This window comes from Cyprinodon tularosa, unplaced genomic scaffold, assembly GCF_016077235.1.
Source record: "Cyprinodon tularosa strain WSP-4 unplaced genomic scaffold, ASM1607723v1 ctg41, whole genome shotgun sequence".
Classification (NCBI taxonomy): Eukaryota; Metazoa; Chordata; class Actinopteri; order Cyprinodontiformes; family Cyprinodontidae; genus Cyprinodon; species Cyprinodon tularosa.
The window spans coordinates 1,956,409-1,979,008 of NW_024039130.1; the positions used below are offsets into that span (position 1 = coordinate 1,956,409).

General features: G+C 36.2%; 1 protein-coding gene across 2 annotated transcripts; it reads left to right on the forward strand.

Moving 5' to 3' along the window:
- Window positions 1-8,499: 8,499 nt before the first annotated feature.
- Window positions 8,500-21,334, forward strand: ankk1 (ankyrin repeat and kinase domain containing 1). Of its 2 annotated transcripts, none has more exons than XM_038298545.1 (9): window positions 8,500-8,853; window positions 9,336-9,618; window positions 9,692-9,843; window positions 10,190-10,239; window positions 13,331-13,486; window positions 14,013-14,137; window positions 14,780-14,813; window positions 16,688-16,928; window positions 20,221-21,334. In XM_038298545.1, exons 1-9 carry the CDS (start codon window positions 8,669-8,671, stop codon window positions 21,266-21,268), a joined length of 2,274 nt encoding a protein of 757 aa, XP_038154473.1. In that variant the 5' UTR covers window positions 8,500-8,668; the 3' UTR covers window positions 21,269-21,334. The 2 variants fall into 2 exon arrangements, with proteins under 2 accessions (XP_038154473.1, XP_038154474.1); XM_038298546.1 differs by having other exon boundaries at window positions 9,546-9,618.
- Window positions 21,335-22,600: the final 1,266 nt, after the last annotated feature.

Below are 22,600 nucleotides of genomic sequence, written 5' to 3' on the forward strand. Positions count from 1 at the left end.
TGCTTTAATATGTCCAAACATTGCTATTCTGTGGTGTATGTTCTGCTTAATGTTTCAAAGGCTCTAAAAGAAATTTACATATGCCAGTATTAACTTTAAAGGTCATAACTAAAACTGTTCATTGGAACAATTATTTCTCAAAAAAAAAAAATACCCTCAATGCTTCTGCATATGATGGAATAATAGGTTGAAGTTATATGAGCCAGACCTCAGCCATTGCCAGATCTTAGTAGCTGTGTGGAAGGGCAGAAAAATAGCTTCAAAAAGAAGCAAAACCAAATGAAACATTTGTTTAGGTTCCAGAGAAATGTATCTATTTTAATTATATTTGTGTTTTTTTTCCTTTAAACCTCTATGCTGTTTTGATACAATTTTATTGCACCTGATATGTACATCACTTTTATGTCAGCTGCGGTTGTTTTTTAGGGCTATGCAAATAAAGTTAAGTTCAGTAACTTCCTGAGGAGACAAAATCATTATGGCAAAAACAGCATTTTGAATTTACTCTGGTTATCTTTGTCTGATATTGAAATTTATATGATTGCTTGTGGCTTGAAACAGAATGCATGTTTATTATTTTGTGTTGTTACATGTTTTTTGTTATGAATTTTCCTATCGATTTAAGCAAACTCTTATTCTTTTATCAATTAAACAGTCAGGTTTAAACACTTCTAAAAATGCGCTATGAGTAAAATAGATATAAAAGTACCTTCAAGGTTAAAGTCCCTTTCCCATTCTTCGCTTCAAATACAGACTTTTTATAAATATACACCCATGAGATTAGTTATTTACATTTTTACTGCAATTCTTTTGTAAATGACATTTCATTATTCATTAGTTATTTAACTTTAATTAACCACCCCATCCTACCTCCTGCTGCTTTATATATTCCTTCTGTTTGTTGCAGCAATGCCTTCAGCAGCGGGATGCATTTCCTTTTGAAAGCAAAGACACTGTCGTTGCCAATCTCTGAAATCGCATATCCTTTGGGCCTGTGTTGAAACAAGCAAAAAATACAACCTTCCCCACAGAGATGGGTAATTATTTGCTGGGTGCAGAAAAACAATCAATATGAGATAACATAGCATGGACTGGAGGTGCTCCAGGACAGAAAATGAGAAATGAATGTTTCATTTGTCAATAGAATGTGAGGAATAGAGTTATGTTGTTGAGTTCTTAAGAAATAAGTTGTTAGTTTATATTTTTGGGCGGATCTTTGAGATCGGTTGGCTTTTCTCTCATCTCTGTGTCTGCTGCTGGTGTGGCTGGCCTACCATCGACGAGCCATCTGGTTGTTCCGCCCTGCAGCTCCATCGCAGGCCTGCTGCAGCTGCCTACACCCAGGAGCCGACTTGATCTCACCGTGACCAAGGAGGAACCACTGCCAATTATGTTGATCAAGTCCCCACCAAAATAGCTGCAAACAATTACATTAGACAACAGACAGAGGGGCAGTCAATCATATTAGGTGCAAAACAGAAGCGCCCAGCGTCGCCACCATGCGTAGCACAGAATAGCCAATGAGGTGCAATCCAATTCACACCTCCTTGCACAGGTGACACAGCTGTTGCACTCAGATTTCACACTTAACCATGAAAAGTCTATTATCATCTTCTGAAAATAAACACTTGCTCTAAATAGAAGAGGTGCTCTCCCTTCTATCACTGGCTAGAAATCAATAAACATGGAAAAATGAACAACTTAGAAAATATTTTGTTATGATGTAAGTATTATTGAGTTTCTTTAACAGATTATTTAGGAAAAATGTCACATTTAATTTAGCTGTTACTGCAATGCTTGCTTAGATGATGTTAATCAACATATAACTAAGATAATGACATAACTATCTTTTTATCACAGTTAAAACATTAATTGTTATTTTGTGATAACAAGATAACTATCTCTTTAACACTAGAAAACAGTTATTGATTTCTTGAGATAAAGAGATGATTAACCTCTATGAGTAATGAATGAGGCTGGCCAACAGCCATGGATTCCCAGTCCATCCATGCCTATGGTGCCCGTAGTTCTGCAGTCGCGGTACCACATGTACTCAAATAATCAGATTTTTAGTTTTCTATTTCTTTTCACTCATTGTCAGGTCGTGGTCGATGATTGGATTTCATGGAATATAATAGAAACAAATCTGAATATTTTTAATGAAAGTCTTTAATCTGGACTAATTTTGGAGGTTAATGCCTGTTACAGGCGTAACACTGGAGCTGTTCAGAAAACACCCAGTGACAGAACACCGGTGCAATGCCTCTAGAGGCCTAAGTCTAATTGCTTATGAATATGAAATGGAAGCAAATCATCAATCTAACAATGTCTTCTCATTACCTTATAGTTAAACACAGGATTATTTGTAGAATTACACATAGGATACCGTGACTTATTCTAACTGTATAAATCCTCTCCCGTATCGGAGGGAGACAATCGCTCTTGGCTTCTGTCGATCAATTTGTTGCAGCATAAAATAAATTTTTAGCAGTTTCCTTGTGGATGTTGTGATTTTCATTTATGAGTTTAAGTAGTTCCTTTATTACAAAAGGGGGTAAGTATCTACATCTGTACTGCTCCCTAACAGAACAACTCAGCAAAGACCAAAGACAGACACTCATGGTCTAATGTGCAAAAAAACATAACTTAAAATTTTGGATTACTCTAAAAAGCATTGAAAACTAAACATAGTGATCCTACATACATCCTTTAGTGATGTTTTTATGTGGGTACCCCCTGCTGTCCCACAAGCTGCATCTCCCTGGGTGGTAGTCATGTTTTCCGGTTTCCTTTTAAGCCCGACCTGTCAACAATGATTTTTTTCTTCAAAGGACTATAACATGTAAAAGACAAAAAGTGTGTTACAGATTCTTTGATAATTGTTAAATGTTTCTTTTCAATTGAATTGGAGTGTATGATCATTTCCGCTTCTGCTTTAGAGCAAATGCCTCTTAGAATCTTAATATAAGTATTCTATCATTAATTATGAAAACGGAGAAATGCACATCTACATTGGTTAAGGAAATTATTTTTAAATTCAGGTATCTTTACTTTTTCTTTGATATAAAACACTTACAATAAATGTTATGTGCTAAAGCTTGCCCTTAGCTTTAGGCAAGTCTCAAAATGTTTAAATGGATTAATGGTGTCTCTAAATGTTCTGGTTGTAAAAAGTAATTCCCTTTCAGTTTCAACAACTCTCTCCATAGCTAGTTGTGAATCCATCCAGCAATATTCTGTAGCTTTCACTCTCTTTTCAGCCCACTTTATTTTAGAAAAGTGGGCTGCTAAACTTATTTCCCTTCCATCAAAATTACTCTAAAAGTCAAAAATCATTCATGGTTTAATGAAGCGTTTAATGTTCCCCAAGCTTTATCCAAAACATAGGCCTTCATTTTTTTAAGGAGTCTAATTGTCATAGCGCATGATCTACTGTATGCTTCTTTATCAAGTTCTCTATGATCCTTTTGGTTTATATTATTTATGATGTACTGAGAACCAAAAGGTTATCTACTGTCAGTGTTTTTTATGTTACCATAGACTCGTGGTCTTATACTTTACCTGCATTCTGGATACTTGAAAGACTTGTTCAGCAGCTTTCTGTTTACTCAGCAGTGCCTGAGACGTCTCAGTTCAGATTATTCATGCAATGCTAAATAATATAAAGATATTCAATAGCATTAGATTTTCAGTGATCCCTCATTCTGAAAACGACAAACATCAATATATTCCTTTTCGATATTTTGTGGTAGGTAACACAAGGCATTTTATAATTATCTCCATTTATATATTATTATCTCCTTGAACCCCAGTCGGCCTTGGCAGATGGCCGCTCACACTGAGCCTGGTTCTGCTGGAGGTTTCTTCCTGTTAAAAGGGAGTTTTTCCTCTCCACTGACGCTACAAGCATGCTTAGTGTGAGGGATTGTATTTGAGTCAATGAGTCGATGCAATCAACTGGTTTTCCTTAGACAGAATACTTTGTATCAATTTGACTGTATGATCTGGTTGAACTGTAAAGTGCCTTGAGATGACATGTGTTGTGAATTTGGCGCTATATAAATAAACTGAATTGAATTGAATTGAATATATTCAGATAGCAGGTTGTTGCCACAGCTGTGTTGTATTGTGAGCATTTTACATCCAAGGGGATGAGCAGTGTTCATATTCTGTGACACGTAGAGATTAGAATATAAGCCAAGCTCCACATGTTTGCTGTGTCTCTTTGAAGAGTGTCTTTCATCATGATTTTCCTTCATAAAGACCAGATATGTGAAAGACTAATAGCTGTGATAGATATAGATTTTTTCCCCCCTGAAGTTTGGAGATCTGCCACTTCTTTAATGTGGAGCTTTGGACAGCTTTTGTGATCAATGCTCTCCTTCTCCCTGTTTGGCAGTTCAGGTAGAACTGCTTTATTGTTTCACATTTATTCTTTCAGATGATGGATTGATTTGAAAAGTGAGATTTTAAAGTATGGAATAATTTGTCATACTCTGCTCCTTCTTAAAACTTTTTCACAACTTTAACTCTGCCCTGTCTGGTATTTTCCCTGGTCTTCATGATGCTGTTTGATCACTTATGTCTGAGGCTATCTCACTCTACTTAGAGCACTAATTAGGGTACTTATGGAAGCAGATGGTCTTGCTTTTATTTTAATTATGCTAAATAGGGTTGGTATTCTAATTGGATCTAAATCACACAACAGCCTCCTTGAGTGGATGTTATTGCTGTTCACTGCATATTTCCCACCTAAAATAGATGTGCCAAGATTTCACCAAAAATGTTTTGGGAGTTAAGGAAAGGGCAAATAAAAGCTCAAAAGTGAGTCCCTGACACACTTTGATCGAGGGAAAACAAAAAAGCATTGCCCTTTACGATCTGGTTGTGATTTACTTATGTTTGCCCACATCTGTGATTAAGAGGCTTGAGTTAAGGTGTTAGAGGACATATGGGGCAATAGAAAAGACCTTTAGCTCTAACCAGTCAGATTAGTTGTTGTAGTGTAGCCTGCTAATATGATTGGCTGGCCCTGCAAGCTTCCATCACTGGAGACAGACTTCTCCCCTCAGGTAGCCTATCAGAAATCTGATCACGACTTCCTGGTTTTCATTGGAGCATCAATCCACGGGTCTGTCCTAAATAATAATGGGAGTTAGTGAAGCATGAAACTATGGCTGTCAGTGAATGTTAAATTCATTTTTCACCACCTCCTTTCATAAATTAGGCGACTTGAAAGGTTGTGGGCTTGATAGTTCATTATTCAGCCTGGCGTTGATTTTCTCTTTGGGAGTGTTGATTAATAAAGACAAAACAATGTAAATATGGCTTGTAATTAGTATGTATTGTTTTGAACGTTCGTGGTTGTGTGTCTGTGCAGAGAAATACTCTGAACCAAATAGATTTTTTTGAAGCATCTTTTTTTGTTCATGTCTTATTTAATTTTTTTCAAGGGTTTTTAAAGTTACCATTAGTTGTTTTAGTGTGTTGAAGTAATCAGCAATCTTCAATTAAATAAAGCCCTTTAGTAATGCATTTACACATTTTGGTTTTTGGTTTGCAGCAGGCATTTCACAGAATAATCCAGGCACTGCTGCTCTATAGAATACTAAAAAAAAAGGCTGTGATACTATTGAAGCCAATTTATTAAATCTGAGCTTCTAACCATGCCTTAAAAATTCAAGCATGAACAGAGATCCAGCTCAAAGCATGTGTACAAGGGGAAGAAATGAAAGAGCCATCTGGACCTGGAGCTAACTTACCAGGCATGTTATAAAACCAAAATCCTAATAAATCAAATATACATCACCAGGGTATGAAACCTGGAGGATGACAAGAACAAAGAAAAAAAAAGAAATAAGTATTGTACTGTGTAGGTGGGCTAAGCACAATTTAGAGGTTTTCATTATTTGCTCCTCAGGAGGTATATTATACTATAACTGCTAGAAATGAAGAAGCCTGTGGGCTAAATATCTCCATAAATGGCAAGAAACCCTAAGGATTCCCCCCCAATTTTTCTCTACATAAAAGGTATGTATATGCCTTAATACTGTGATATGACCTTATGTCTCCAGATTATTAGGTTGTAAACGATAGTTTGATATCAAATGGAGAAGCAGGTAGGAATTAAAACAAAGGAAGGTTAACACAGAGCATTTTTCTTTCTCATTTTATTTGAAGACCTCCCGTTTACCACAATTCCCTCAAATAAATTCTATTAAACACCAGATTTCTTAAACAATTTGGGGTGATGAAAATTTTGGACTCACTATGATGCTTTAACAATGTATTCACACATGTCCTATGTTTCAGACATTACATGTTTGAAGTTAAATATTTTTTATTTGTCATTTCATATGATAGACCAACACAACTATTGTACATAATTCAGATGTTTGACATTAATTTACGTTGACTTCACATTATACTGATATCCCTTTAGCTTTTAAAAGTTAGCTAAGAAAAATATGAACCAATGAGTTATAATTTGATATCAGTATGAATACAACCTTTTTCTGAAGACCTTAGAGGTTTGTTCAAGAACATCAATTAACAAAACAGCATCACGACAAATGAGGAAGACTACAGAAGTGTAAGGAAGAATGCTGTGAAGAAGCACAAAGAAGAGTTAGGTTATAAAATGTCCATAAATAAATTATGGCACATCCTACTCAGTCCTGACCATCAGGTGGCAACAAAGAGTCCACAGCAACCTTGGAAGAGCAGCAGAGATCCACAGCTCTGGGAAACGTAAAATACAGTAGATACTCTAGAAAACTGATTGACACAAAAAATATGAGTCATGTAGGTTATAAATCTGCCCTTGGAAAGAGTAGCAGTAAGAGATAACTTGTTGAAATAAAGCCACAAGAATCTTAGTTTATAACAAGCCATAGCAGACAAAGAAAACATGTGGAAGAAGGCAGTGAGATAAGTAGACAATGTGGGAGATCTTTTCACATCACCACAACACATTATTCCCATCAGTTTCCTCAGCAGGGTCAGGTAATCTAGCCAGAGAAGATACTAAGATGGAGTGAAGCAAAGGCAAGGCAGTGCTGGATGAAAAACTGCCACAGACAAAGCAGACCAGCCTTAAACGCAGAAAGACCTACAGTGGACTTCAAACCTACCCTATATTTGTCAAAACAAAACAAAAAAGTGTTTTCTCTATCACTACATTATGATGAACTTTCACTCATCAATTATGAAGTTTCACTCATCAAAATCCTATTTCTTTTGGATAAATAATTCACTCTGTGCCTGCAGAAATGCTACATTTACCCATTTTCCCTCACAAACATCTGTAAACATGGGCCATGCCTGATTAAATGCAAAGTCTGTTTTTTAAGAGAATAAACAAATATTTAATCAAGACATTAAACAACCTAAATGAGCAAGGCTATAACTATATTAGTCCTTTAGGCAAAACTGTAATATTTCTGTTTCTGTCTGCTTCAACCAGTTAAAATTATTATTTTGTAGATAAATAGGGAAAACTGTAGATGTAGAAGTTTTTTAATCACAATAATAGATTCAGAGGAAATCCATGGCATTGTTTATATGAATACTTTGAAATAGCAGTAATCACTTGATTAAAAAACTATTTTAACCTGCACCTTTCAAAAGTTTCTGCTAAAATACAAAAGCTGCTGTCCTTACCTAACCTTGCCTTATAACAGCAGTCATTTGATTGTGTATGGACTCCAGCTGAGGAAAGCTTTGATAGTTTCTCTAATCTCAAAGAGAACAGCTGGCTTTGAGGTTATTGTTCAATCCGTGAAGAGACTGGAAAGAGTTATCTGAGAAAAGACGTCTGTAAACAAAGCTGTTCTAAAATAATGCAGAATACAAGGACTCAGGAAACTAAAAAGACCAAAGTCCTGCTGAATAGGTTACACTATACATAAAAACAGATGCGACAGTTACAATAGAAAGAGACAAATGAGGCTGAATGACAGAAAGCTTTAAATACTGACAGACTTAATTCATGTTTGATAAATAAAATGTTCTTAATAAGATATATTTTATAAGACAACTTAAATTTTACATTATTCAGAGCAGTTGTCAAGTATCTTGCTGTTCCATAAATACACCCCTGGTGTTAGCTAAATGGCCATTCCTTTAACTTCAACTTGGAAAGCACTGAAGCTTACCACTGAGACTGCTGGGGGTTAAATGCCTTGTTAAAGTACATTTAGAAGGAAGTGCACGGTTCATTAGGTAGTTAACTTACTGTAAATACACGCCTGAAACACAGTGTGTAGATATTGTCTTAGCGGTTGGAATGGATGCCCTGCTGCTGTTGTTCAATCTGAATGTTCGGGACAGTTCGACGTTATCTTACTATTGAAGAGAAGAGATTTTAAGTTTAGGTTGAATAGATTACAGAGCTGTTCATTGACGCAACCTGAGGGTAGGAAAACTGGTTAAGCGACATTACAACACAAACAAGCTTTCAGCTTCAGCTCCTCCCACAGTTCAAAACTCTAAACTGTCTCTGCAACCAGCTGTAACCTGTCAAAGCTCTCGTGTATGTTGTGAACTTTCAGTTCCCCGGATGAATCACAGGTTTCTGTAGATTAACTGGCATAGATGGATCTGAAGGTTAAGACAATTTTTCGCTGTAGGATTGGACGGTAAGAACATTCTGTGTTTCCTTCTACTCATGGATTGCTGTGACAGATCCCCTGGACAGTTCAGGGACTTCAAAAAGGATGACTTTGAGGCAGATTGGATTAAGGTGGCTGAAGGCAAATTTGGCCAGGTGTACAAAGTCAAAGTGAAGCTCTGGCGGGAGAAATGTGCATTGAAAACCTTTGATGCAACCTTGTGTGGTAACAACTTTTACAGGTAAGATGTACGTTGAGAAAACTCTCAGGCTTCTGTTTCATATATAAACAATTCTTTTACCATGGCAGAATGATGTCATGATATGTTTAACAAGGATTTTTTAAAGTTTGAATTCAGTGACATAATCCTCCACTTTATGATGGGCTTTGTGGCTTTTGACTTGTTTATGAGCCTCTTTTCTAATTAGTTTGCACCAAAGAAGTCAGCCTTGGTCAACTCACTGAAACTCAGACATAAATGTTTATCTTATAGCATGACCTCCCTCTAGATGGTTTTAGATTGGATAAATCTTCCTATATTCAAAATTCAGATAGTTCTTGTCCACCTCTGGCTCATTAAACATTCATGGGATGTATAAAAACTAAATATATATAGTGGTTCTGAGTGGGATGTATGAACTTAACTTACAAGAGTGATTAATTATCAAACCAGAATTTTGTTCATTGAAATAATGGGTGATTTTTTTTCTTTTTATGTCACAGGAAAATAAGTGATGAAGTATCTAACATAGCAAAACTAAAGTTCAAATACATTATGTCCATCTATGGAGTGTGCAGCGAAGCCAATGCTGTTGTTATGGAGTACATGACTAATGGATCCCTGAACAATCTCCTTGCCAGTCACAACTTTATGTGGAAGAAGAAGTTTCAGATGATTCATGAAATCTCCATGGGCATGAATTTCCTTCACAGCATGAAACCTCCGCTGCTGCATCTTAACCTCAAGACATCCAATATCCTACTGGATGATCATCTTCATGTCAAGGTCAGTGATATACCTGCCTGCGTATTACATAGTCATGAATGCTGATGAGTAAATCCAGCTCTTCTTGCTTCAGATTTCAGATTATGGTATAATCCAGTGGGAAGATGGCATGAGCAAGACTGTGTTGATGGAGCGCCTGACAGCACGAGGCAACATAAATTACATTCCTCCTGAAGTCTTCACCCAGTGCTCTGATTCACCAGGAACTGCTTTTGATGTTTACAGGTGACCTGCAAGGGGCTTTTCTCAGAGGACACAATCAGAATCTCTGTATTTCATTTTTTGATTCAGTGCACAACCCAACATTCACACAGCGTACACTATTTCTCCTCTGTATTCTGGATGTTTCTGGTATCTTCCAGTCAAAGAGATATCCGGCATTTTTCTCCCATCTGATTCATGGTGTGGTGCCCTTTTTTTAAAATTATTTTGTTGGATGTGTCAGAAAGAAGGACGGGGGGATTGTCAGTGTCCTTTGTGTGACATAGTAAAGGTCACAAAATTCCCTGAAATCTTAAAATGGTAAATACAATTTGATCACTGAACAGCTTCTTTCTGCTTTGATCTGCAGCTTCGGGATTGTGATGTGGGAGATACTGACACAGCAGAAACCCTATGCAGGTAGGAATTAATGAATTGAAATAAATCACATCTCCACATCAAACAGATTTATTACTGTTGCTATAGCGGGGAGTCATGTAACTTTTAACAAGTTCAATTTAAAAGTAAAACATGTCTTTAAAGCTTAAATTCATTGTGGCTTCAAAGATCTTACTGGTGTAGTCCAACATGTCAGTCCAGCAAATATGATCTACCCAGAGACCACAAACCTTAAAGCATTTTACTGAAATTCTATGTGATAAACAAACAAAAGCTAGCATATGGTGCATCAGAGAGGTAGAAAGAAAAGGAAATCTAAAAGTTGTTTATTGCATTTCTAGTCTACTCCGTTTGTTCCAATATCAATAAACCATGCCTTGAGCAACCTTTATTAGTAACCTATAAGTAAACAGAGTCTGGTTGGGTTTGATTTCATTTCTGTGTGTATGCAGGTGTTCTATAAAATGAAACAACATGCAGGTGAGGAAGGAAGTCATTAAGAATTTTAATGCAGTCTTAGATGATAAAACAATCTACAAGAAATTATGCATTTCAGGGAGAACAGATCAATCTAGACTGACAGATGGGGCAAGAGGAGGATTAATATGAGAAGCAGTCTAGAGGACTTTTTAAACATCCTCTGCTCTATTTGAGGAATACATCATAAGTCATGCAGTAAACAAAAAGTTATCAAAAGTGAACAAACCCATGGTAAAACTAGGGGCGGGAAGAATCATGTTGTCAAGATTACTGTTCCTCTGAACTAATGTTAATATAGAGCGAGCCAATTCCAAATAAAAAAAATAATTTGTATAAATCTGGCAGTTGTTTCCTTTCAGCATGACAACTAAAACATACAATTTATGTGTTTGAATGCCTCGATCAAAATCCAAATCTGTGGCAACAACTAATGATGGTCACATTCACTCTTACACATCTGAATAAGTTTGATCTAATTGCACTGAAGAATGGGATTTTTTTTTTTTTACATCTCTTTGTGATATAAGTTGGTGGAGACATACGAAATTATCTGCAGCAAAACTTTGTCCTGCAAAGTATTAATCCACTGAGCTAAATGCTAAAAGGCTGTGTGTGTGGGTGTATTAACTAAATTATAATTTGCTTTATCTGATTTAATGCTCTCGCTTCATAAGCAAAGGGCTTTCTGGGTTAAGTTAAACTAGCAGTGATGTAGGATTAAATTGCATATAAGAACATGTTATCTGCGCTCCAGATCAGTAGTTAACCTGAGTATTAAGTCAACTGTTTAGATAACAGTTTTATTCCATCATTTGCTGCTTATATTTTAAACCTAAAGTAGATATACTTTGTAATAAACCAATTAGGTACCAAAAAAAACAAAAAAACTGTAAGTAATGCCAAAGCTAAGCCAACATTTTTACTCTTCTAATCATTTAATGTATGCAATTTAATTGAACTAAAGATCTTGATTAAACATTGGAATGATATATAATGCGCAGTGCATACTTGATAATCTTTTCAGAACAAGGATGTCGCTGCTGCTGGACATTCAATGAAGTACAAAACCGTCTGATATCTTACAGCAAATAGTTGAGTCAGAATGCTTCAGAACTACTGTACCTTAAAGTAGAATCTAGCTTTAAAGTGAACCTAAACTACTCAAGGCATCTATAACTTTTTGGGAGGCTTTGGTCTTTTTCTAGAAATATGCTCTACAGTGAGAGAGAGAACCTCTTGATTTTACATCATTTGACTTAGTCAGGGGGTAGTGCATACAAAAGTAATAAGCATATATTAGATCCCATCCAAAAACAGCTATCAGATTATGGAATAATGCTGGATATATATAGACTACATGAATTAACTCTGATTATAAGATCAGAATCTAATTAAATGTATGGATCTGATAAGATTTGAGGCAGAAAAAATATTATTTTACTATTACAATAAAGACAAAAACTGTTAGAGGAAAGTCCGAGATATAATTTAAAGAGGAAAACAAACTTAACAATGGAAATAATTAATAATAAATATTAGATTTATATAATATGGGAAGAACAGGAATTTGGTAATTCAGTGCTTGTAAATGGCAACATAAAAAAACACATTAAAATTAAGTGGTTTTGTTCTTTCTTTCATGTTCCGTTGCTGTTGTACTATAAGTAATTAGCTTTGAAAAAGTGAAGAATAAAAACCATGAGCATTCAGGTAAGCTAGTAAAATCAAATAAGATTATACTTTTTCTTTTTGAACATGATTTTTTTTAAACTGAAAGAAATGTAATATTTAAAATCAGAAACGTTAAAAATATGAACATTTAAACATGCTTCAGATTAAAACATCTGTAAGTTCAATTCAGCTTACAAGAGGACCCGTCATTTTTATGTAGGGCTGAGTATTTTATCACAAATACTGAGCGATCTCATTGTTTGCAATGCTAATAATGAAAAGTACAGTTTGGAATGAAATATAATTGGCTTTCATATTGAACTAACAGGAATCAATATTTTGCATTCTCCTATGATTTTTAGTTTGTTAAATGTTAAATGTTAAATGTGTTACGCTGAGCAGTGGAAGCATCATCATGACAAATGCGAATCAGAGAATTGTTAGAAATCTGCATTCACTGTCACTGTTTTGTCTTAATTGCCATTAATGCTTCTAAATAAAAAGGTTTGAAAAAGGTTGTTATGTGCCACACCTGGAAACTGCAATGACAAAACAAACTTTATCAAAACAGAAAAGAGTAGGAGTTGTGAATAACAGAAAGCCCTTTTGAGTTGTCCTTAAAAAGGTCAATTATTTATGTCGTTCGTTATCCATTATATGCAATTGCTAATCTTTACCTGTCAAAGAATCACTAGTTGGTAAATGCAGAACTCATATCACATATTTGTGTAACATAAAGGCAAGGTCATGGGGTGTTTAGCAACAAGAAACAATCATATTTCCCTGCAGGCATAGAGGCATTATGGATCTCCAATGCTATGCAAATGACAAAAGCAAAATAAAAATTTTTATTTTACAGTTGCTCTATGTGTCTTGCAGTTATGGTTGGTGTATTATATTGAGAAGTGGTCTTATTATGGATAAGCTGAACTAAACTGTCAGTCATACTTTGCTGTCTTAGGGTGCGTTATGACCAAAGTGTTGCTGCAAGTGTCGAAAGGCAAGAGGCCCTGTTTGGAGATAATTCCTGAGAAAAGGCCCCAGGAGTGTGATGAACTGATCACCATCATGAAACAGTGCTGGGACAAGAAACCTCAGATGAGGCCTCCATTCTCAGGTGCAAAAGCCAAAATGATTAAATGTACAATTTATACATTTTATGTGATTTATGTTAGTTTTACCAAAACCCAATGTTCCTGCATTTTATGTTTTCCTTTTTGTTCAGTGTAAGGTGACTGAAACTGTATCATGCAGTAACATTTGGTAACGCTTGTGGATGAATAATGACAATTTTAAAAACCCCATAAAATTGGATTTAATCATTCCCATAAGGTTTTACGAGCACATCTGCGTATCTACAGGGGTTGTTTTGCTGAACACAAATCAGTGTCATGTTTATTTATAAAAAGTTGATTTGCACATTTGTGATGATTCCCTGATCTCATGGCTTGTATTACCGTAGCTGTGACTGAATTTAGTGCTAAACCATGCATGAACAACCCATAGTGAAGCAAATGTTTGACAATCCCACTGGGTTTTGAGTTACAAGTCAGGGAGCACCATTTTGTTGCAGACAGTGTTCTTGTTAAATAGGAATCTTGTCTTTAATTGTCTGAACAGTGATTGCTGCTTTATCTTTCCAGACATTGTGAGGAAAACAGAGACTCTGAACGATGTCCTAAAGATCCCAGGACAAATCACCTGTCAAAGAAATTGTGATACTGAGCAGAGATCAACTTATCCCTGGATGTTGTCTCCAGTACATAAAGTTAGTTTGCAATGTTTTTTTACTCACCTAGGCTATATGGTATCTAATATGTGCTTCAATCTACATTTTTTTCCTTTTAGCTTTCTTCTGTTAGCTTCTCTTAGTGTTCTCCTAACACCTCCCAGTGTTTCTTTATTACCACATTTTCACCGTATAAGTGATCTCCGCTTGTCTAAAATATATATTTTTTTTAATCATGCAAAAAAAACTTTTCCATTTATTCTATAGCCTTCCAGACCTAATAATGTCAGTCATGTTTCGCTTAATTTTCTGACAATATATTTGAGAATATAGAATTATAGACAGTGACTGTTCAGAATTCCTCTACGAACCCTCATGAAACGTTGTTTTATATTTGGTGATGATTTTCTAATAAATTTTGCCATGTAACAAAGTACCTTTAGATGTACAAGTAAAGCTGCTACCGTCATGAATGACTAAAATGCTCCAACATTCTGAGTTAGGCATTTTGTATTGATTTCAAAGGTTGATTGTTGCATGAGTTACAGGCTCTATTTCCAGAACATAGCCACCCATGCATTAGCTTTGCAATGAGGTGAAAATAACCTTGTTTAACTGAAAATGTGAGTTTACAAGTATGCAGTATGTAGTCCTAATACATTTTCATCTTTACCTCTTCAGATCACCTTACCTAAATCATCTGAAACTTCATCAGGTAAGGTCAGACACTTAAATATAGTAAGTTAATGAATCCCTGTTCTACACCTGTGCAAAGGTGCTTCATTGTCATAAAACACAAAACACATTGTTGAATAGTCTTAGAGTGGTTTCAGACTTTTTTGTTTTTCTCTATGAAGCCTAAAACATCTAGAACTGATATTTGTAAAATGTTACATATTAGATAGCTTAAGCTATATTGCTTGAGCTCAGTGTAATCAGCGAGCACCCATTTTTAGTTGTTTTCATGGTGGACCAGAGATGGCAAAAGTACTCACTTTCCGTACTTGAGTAAAAGTACAGATACTTGTGTTAAAAAATACTCTGGTAAAAGTGGAAATACTGATTAAACTTCTTTACTCAAGTAAAAGTAACAAAGTACAGGCTTGTAAATTTACTTAAAGTATAAAAGTAAAAGTAGAAACCACTTTTTTCATGCCGTTACCCACATTTTAAATGGATGTCTGCCAATAGGACTAGATCTCCGTTGTGTTCATTTTCAATCATCTCGTCGTCCATACTACTATGCTAACGCCACCGCCACCAAGCTACAATGATTTGCCACGAATGAATACCACCCAAACCGTTCGATTCATCTTGTAGTGGTGCGTCAAATGCAACGTAGATTCCCATCCAATTTGATTGAATTTGGTATTGATGACGGGAAAAATAATAATGGTAACTCCATTGAAATGATTCAAAACTAAAGTAACGAGCCAGTTTTTAAAAATGTAAGGAGTAGAAAGTACAGAGATTTGTGTAAAAATGTAAGGAGTAGAAGTAAAAAGTTGCCATAAAAATAAAAAGTAAAGTAAAAAAAATATCAGAAAAATCTACTTGAGGACAGTAATGAAGTATTTGTACTTCGTTACTTCCCATCTCTGTGGTGGACTGATTGGTTTGTTCAGAGTAATGCCTTGTGTTTCCACTATACACAACTACATTTTGTGTATTGTGGAAACATTACAATATACGTGCTCTGTATTCTACTTCTCTTTGCTGAGAAGCTACAGTACGCACCTCTGCCATCCTCTTTCCATTTTTTGATGAAAACAGAGGTCTGTGAGATATTCACAGCTTGAGATATTTTTATAGCATAACTGATGCTATAATGTAACTAATGCTTTGATCTAAACATGATCCCTGGACTCCCTGCTGTGTTTCTTGGTCATCATGATACCAGTTGTCTACTAACATCCTCTAAGGAACCTCTGAGGCCGTCACAGAAAAGCACAATTTGAGAATGACACATATACTTGGACTATGTTTACTTATAAGGCAACTCTTAGAAGACTATTTGAACTATAATTCATTTAAGCTTTAACATGTTGAACAAATGCATGCCATTTTCATTTTATGTGGGTCACTTAAAAGTTATGTCACTATAAGGTTAAATATGGCATATAAATATAACTTAATCTCTTCTGACTTACAGCTTGTGAAAAGGTTTGATCTTTTTGATTTGCTTTTAATAACCTCACATAATCAGCCTTATTCATGTTAGAAACAATTTATTTGCAAAAAAAAGAAGAATAAAGCAAACAGTAATCTGTGAAGGTATTACCAGTGTCACCAAACCAGAATGCATGTTAAGAAAGTGACTTTGGACTTGTCAGTGTTTTATTTGTGTGTGTAGGACTAAGTTTAAGTAAAGTTTACGAATATACATGAAGTTGAGCTTCCAAGACAAAGACAACACCTTAGGGCAAATTACTAACTTCTCCTTTCTTGTCAAAGCCACGCCCTGTAGTATTTCAAACATGCAGTTATGTAATGAAATAAGAAAGGTTAGCTTTAAGAGAGCAAAGTTCTTTGCAACTTTATTTTACAATTGCCTGATCTGCACTTCTGTACCTTGTTTTCCTTTCACAGATGACCAACATGGCAAGTATGGCATTATCGCTATGCTATCCAAAAAGGACTTCAGTAGTTTCAGGCAGTCTGTGAAAAGGGAGGACGTGCAGACACAGTATTCAGGCCGAAAGAGCCTACTTCACTTCACAGTAGCCAGCGGTGATGCAGAAAGTGTCAAGCATGTCCTGAGTCTGGGTGCTGAAGTGAACTGTACAACTGCTCGAGGTTACACTCCCCTTATCATCGCTGTTCTGCAAAGGTCTGTATGAAAATCTGAGCACAAAGTGTTCTATGAGTGGAGCAGGCAGAGTTGTTGTTGTGTTTTGAATGTATTAACATTTTGGGAAGAACAATAATAAACTCATCATGTTTTACACATTTTATTCTGTTTGGAAAAAAAAAAAATTAAAATAACGCTCTTATGCAGAAAGGATGTTCTTACTACAGCAAAATGCAAAAAAAAAAAAAAGATTGCTTAATCAAAAGAAGACAACCGAAAAAGGGCAAAATTTAGATTTAATAATAAACAATAAATAAAAGTAATGAAACAACAAGCAGGAGGATTACTTCTCAAACTTCTTATCATTTGAATAGCTAGAAAACAAGGCCAAGAAATTATCTTTCACAACAGTTTTTTATTTTTCAGGTTTTCACTATTTTCTTAGTTACAATATACCCCTTTGGCTTATGCATTTTTGTTTTGTGTCTTCTTCTTGTATTTTTGTCTCTGTTAATTTCCCCTTAGTTTGAATGTTTTTTTGCACATTCTGTTAGCAGTAATGATTTTATGGGATTCTTTATAAATGAGATTGATTAAATTAAGATTGATCTTATTAAAAAGATCATTATCACTCCTCTAACTATGATTGGTTTATCTCTGGAAGGTGAGGCAGAATCTGAGGTAGCCATAGATTCTGAACCGGGTTTAGACTGCTTTGATCCAGTGGAACTTTCAGAGTAAGCAAAACTATCATCTCCATCTAAGCTTTCAACTTGTATGTTAGATCCAGTTCCAACCAGATTATTTAAGGAGGTATTCCCTTTGATCTAGTCCTACATTTTAGATGTGATAAATCTATCCCTGTTACAGGATATGTAGCCAAGGGTTTTAAGGTTGCTGTTATTATCTTTATTTAAGAAACCGTCTCTTGACCCAGATGAATTGGTCAATTATAGACCTATATCCAATCTTCCTTTTTTATCTAAAATTATTGAGAAAGTAGTTGCCAAACAATTGTGCGACCACTTACACCATTATGAACTTTTTGAAGATTTCAGTCTGGCTTTAGAGCTCGTCATAGCACTGAAACACCTCTGGTCAAAGTTGTTAATGATATTTTCATGGCCCCAGATAATGGACTTGTATCTGTGCTCGTCCTGTTGGATCTCAGTGCTGCATTTGATACAGTTGACTATAATATTCTTTTAGATGACTTGAATATTTTGTAGGAATTAAAAGCACAGCACTAGACTGGTTTAAATCTTATCTATCTGACCGATTTCAGTTTGTTCAATTTAATGATAACTCTTCTTCATGCTCAAAGGTTGCCTGTGGGGTACCACAGGGATCAGTGATAGGGCCAATTCTCTTTGCGTTATATATGCTCCTAATCGGTAGAGTTATAAGACAGCATGGGATTAATTTCCACTGTTATGCTGATGATACTCAGCTATATGTGTCTATAAATCCAGATAAAGCTAACCCATTACATAAATTACAGGCATGTCGTAAGCACATAAAAACCAGGATGACTCTTAACTTTCTGCTCCTGAATGCAGACAAAACAGAAGTCATAGCCTTTGGACCAGAGTCTTTGAAAAAGAAGTCGATTAGTCAGACACTTCATTTGGATGGGATTCAACTAATTTCAGATAATAAAGTTCAAAATCTTGGAGTTATTTTTGATCAGGGCCTGTCATTTAAATCCCATATTAAAGAGGTTTCTAGAATTCCATTCTTTAATCTGAGGAATATTGCAAAAAATAGAAATATCCTTTCCAGGGTGATGCTGAGAAACTAGTCCATTCATTTGTTACTTCAAGGCTGGACTATTGTAATTCTTTGCGTTTAGGAGATCCACAAACTGTAGTTAAAAGCCTTCAGCTGATCCAAAATGCTGCAGCTAGAGTTCTGATGAAAATGAAAAAGAGAGATCTCATATCTCCTATCCTAGCTGCTCTTTATTGGCTTTCTGTTAAATCAAGAATAGAATTTAAAATCCTCCTTCTCACATATAAAGCCTTTTAATGGCCAAGCTCCATCTTATATCAGAGATATGATTGTTCCCTATGTTACTAACAGAGCCCTCGTCTCAATCTGCAGATTTACCAGTGATTCCTATAATTTCTAAAAGTAGAATGGTATGCAGATCATTTAGTTATCAGCTTGATCTATAGGCTATAGGCTCAAAACTTTCCTTGTTGATAAAGCTTATAGTTAGCGTAGCTCAGGATATCCCAAGCTATCTCTATAGTTATGCTGCTATAGACTTCTGGAGGATATAGAAGTCTATAGCATCATCATTCTGCTTCATTCTATCTCTATTTTCCCACCCTGCAGAATCTGTTTGTTCAATTTCTAAGGTTATACTCTCTCTGCTTTTTCTCATAGTAGCTTTCCCTCTTGTTCTTCCTGTTTGGCCGTGACACCCTCCTGGAGAGAAATATCAGCTGTGCTGCTGCCATTAACACCTTAGTTTAAAGATGTTGGAGATCTGCCTATTTTTCAGTGTAGTCCTGATTCTCTGACTGTGACTGGCTGGATGTTCTCTCTTCATCCTCTGACATGGGAGCTGGCTCGGAGCTTGTCTGCCTGGCTGTGTTTTTTCCTGGACAGGGCCGCCTTTTACAGCTGACCTCGGCAGATGGCCGCTCAAACTGAGCCTGGTTCTGCCGGAGGTTTCTTCCTGTTAAAAGGGAGTTTTTCCTCTCCAGTGTCGTAACAAGCATGCTTAGTGTGAGGGTTTGCCTCCAAGTCAGTGAGTTGATGCAATAAGCTGGTTTTCCTTAGAAAACTTGGAAACAATTTGACCGGATGATCTGGTGAACTGTTAAGTGCCTTGAGATGAAAAATGAATTAACTGAATTAACTTTAATTGAATTAAATGAGACTTATTTTGATTCTTAATCTTCCAGGTGTACAAATAATTTTGGACTTACCTGTCAAGCCCTATAACATCCTTCTTGTGTTTGTCTTCATTTTGTAATTGATCATATTCTTCCAACTAGCTTTATCTTTTTAAAATTTAAAAACAAAATAAATCGTGCTTGGAAGTTTCTTAGAATATGTATAGAGAAGGTGCAGTATGACTGAAATACTGTATATGTTAAACTTCAGATTTGGACATGCCTTTATAAAAGCTTGAAGGACCATTTTGTATACACCTTTTACTAAATCAAGATACCTTATGAGTTTCAATCTATAACCCTCAAAAAACAGAAGACTCTCTGTTGTAGCCTTTTATTGGCTGTTCTTTCATAAATCATGTCAATATTTGTGTTCAACAAAGCGCAATACAGAAAAAAGGTTAAAATATTTCTCTTTTCACCAGGTTTTCTGACATCATCTCTTTGCTGCTGGAACATGGAGCAGATGCAACTCAAGGAGACGAAGACCAGTGGACACCTTTGCATTTTGCTGCACAAAACGGTGACGACAGAACCATCCGTCTGCTGCTAGAAAAAGGAGCTGAGGCTGATGCCCAAGAAAAGGCTGGTTGGATGCCGCTTCATCTGGCATGTCAGAATGGCCATGAAACAGTGGTGCGCTTGCTACTTTCGCGGCTGTCGGAGGACGCCACTGTCGCCCCAGAGGAGGATGAAGGAAGAACACCACTCCATCTTGCCTGCTCCTATGGACACCTCAACATAGTCAAACTTCTCCTTGGACGGGGGGCTGATCCCGATGCTACTGACTATTTTTTTTCCACTGCTCTTCATCTAGCAGCAGAGCAAGGCCATAATCGTGTAGTAAGACTCTTGTTGACTAAGGAGGTCAAAACTGACATTTCAAACATCAGGGGATACACTCCACTTCATCTGGCTGCTTTGAAGGGCCATGCAGGTATTTGCAGGCAGCTACTGGCAAATGGAGCTAACCCAAACTCCAAGACTGACCAAGGGTGGACTCCCATGCACCTGGCAGCCCTAAGAGGACACGACTCTGTGGTGGTCTCTCTGGAAAGTACAGGTGGTTCAGTGAATGTAAAAGGCCAAAACGGATGGACTCCACTGCACCTGGCCTGCCACCAGAGCGAATCAGAGGTAGTGGCAAAGCTCCTGGCAGCAAAAGCGGACCCAAACATCAAAGAGGACAGTGAGGGATGGACACCCCTGCATGTTGCCTGTACTAGTGTTAGTTTCCCATGTGTCCTACACTTGATATCACATCAGGCAGATGTCAATGTAGTGAACTCAGGAAATGCCACACCTTTACACCTGGCTGCCCAACATGGCTGTGTGTCCATTGTTAAAGGTCTGCTGATGAATGGTGCAGACCGCACACTGAAAGACTCTTCTGGATCTACAGCTCTGAACATAGCCCAGCGGAGTGAAAAATGGGAAATTGTGGAGCTATTGGAGAACGGATATGAAGCATAAATTGAGTTTTATTGTAACCAGTGGGAATAAAATAGGGCTCCATGTTACCAGTAAAGAAAAACGGTATTGACCATACAAGAATATTATTTGGCTGCTGATTATTGCTTTGGTAAAACAGTTTAAGGTAGGAAAATAAAATTTTGAATGTTTTAGCATATTTGTTATGAAAAGGTTTTTATTTTTTATTTGATTAAAAGTACAAATGTAAAGTTTCATGTACAGGCTTTCTCCATTTTTTATGTCCAGCTTTTCAGCTAAAAGATGTTGTAGGCCCCAATATAGATTTTGCTCAGATTGGATGGGTGCAGTATACTCACTCTGGTTCCCTGAGTAGGTCCATATTAATAGACCCAGTTACCCATTATATAGTATCTAAATTTTAACTGGTTTCTGAAATGGTTTACAAATAATAACAATAAAAAAGAAACAATTCAATTTATCTAAGGGGATATGGATCCTACTTTACATCTAATTACCATGAAGATAGTTTGTAACCAGGGTGCATGTGGTGCCCACCAATATGTGATGCCTTACTGTATGTGGGAAGCCACGTTGCCTACATCATGCATATATTAGTTCATATAACACCAATTTTAAATGTTGGTTTGAATTCATATTAAAGCAATATTTTCTAATTCTTCACCAAATCCCCTTATCTCAGTGGAATGGTGTGACAAAACACTGCACACTCAAATAATGTATTGCCAATATTGCCAAAGCAGGCATTTAGATTACAGATAATTGCCTTCAGACCTGTTAAACCTGACATGTACATTACAGTGAAGCATGATCTTGAGTCTACATATTGGGTTCAAAATAAGGTGAAGTAGATTTTAATAGCAAAACCTATTGATTCACCTCTTTGAAGCAGTTCATGTGTACTCAGGGTACATTCTTCTTGTTGGAAGAAAAAAAAAGATGAACATTTGAAAGAATTTCTAAATCCTATCATTTCATATAGAGACTATTAACCTTTAATCTGGTTAAATAAAATTTGACAGACTCAACACTGGTGATTTTAAATACAATTCTCCTAAGTCTGCTTAATGGCAGGGGAAGATAATTATTAGTTATTCTTAACAGGGCAATGGAATTGCAACCCTGCTCATGCAACGCTCAATTACCACAGTGACATCTTATTAAAATGGAATTAAATGCATGGATTCCGGAGCAGCAATGACCTATGCTTCACAAGTTTGTCCTCAAACTGCATGTTCTGCACATTTCACAGAGAACTAAGAGATGAATCCAATCAAACTGCTATAAATGAGGAGCATAGATTTGTGCTTGGTTCAAACCAGGCTTCAGTGTTTTTTTTTTAAACATCATCTT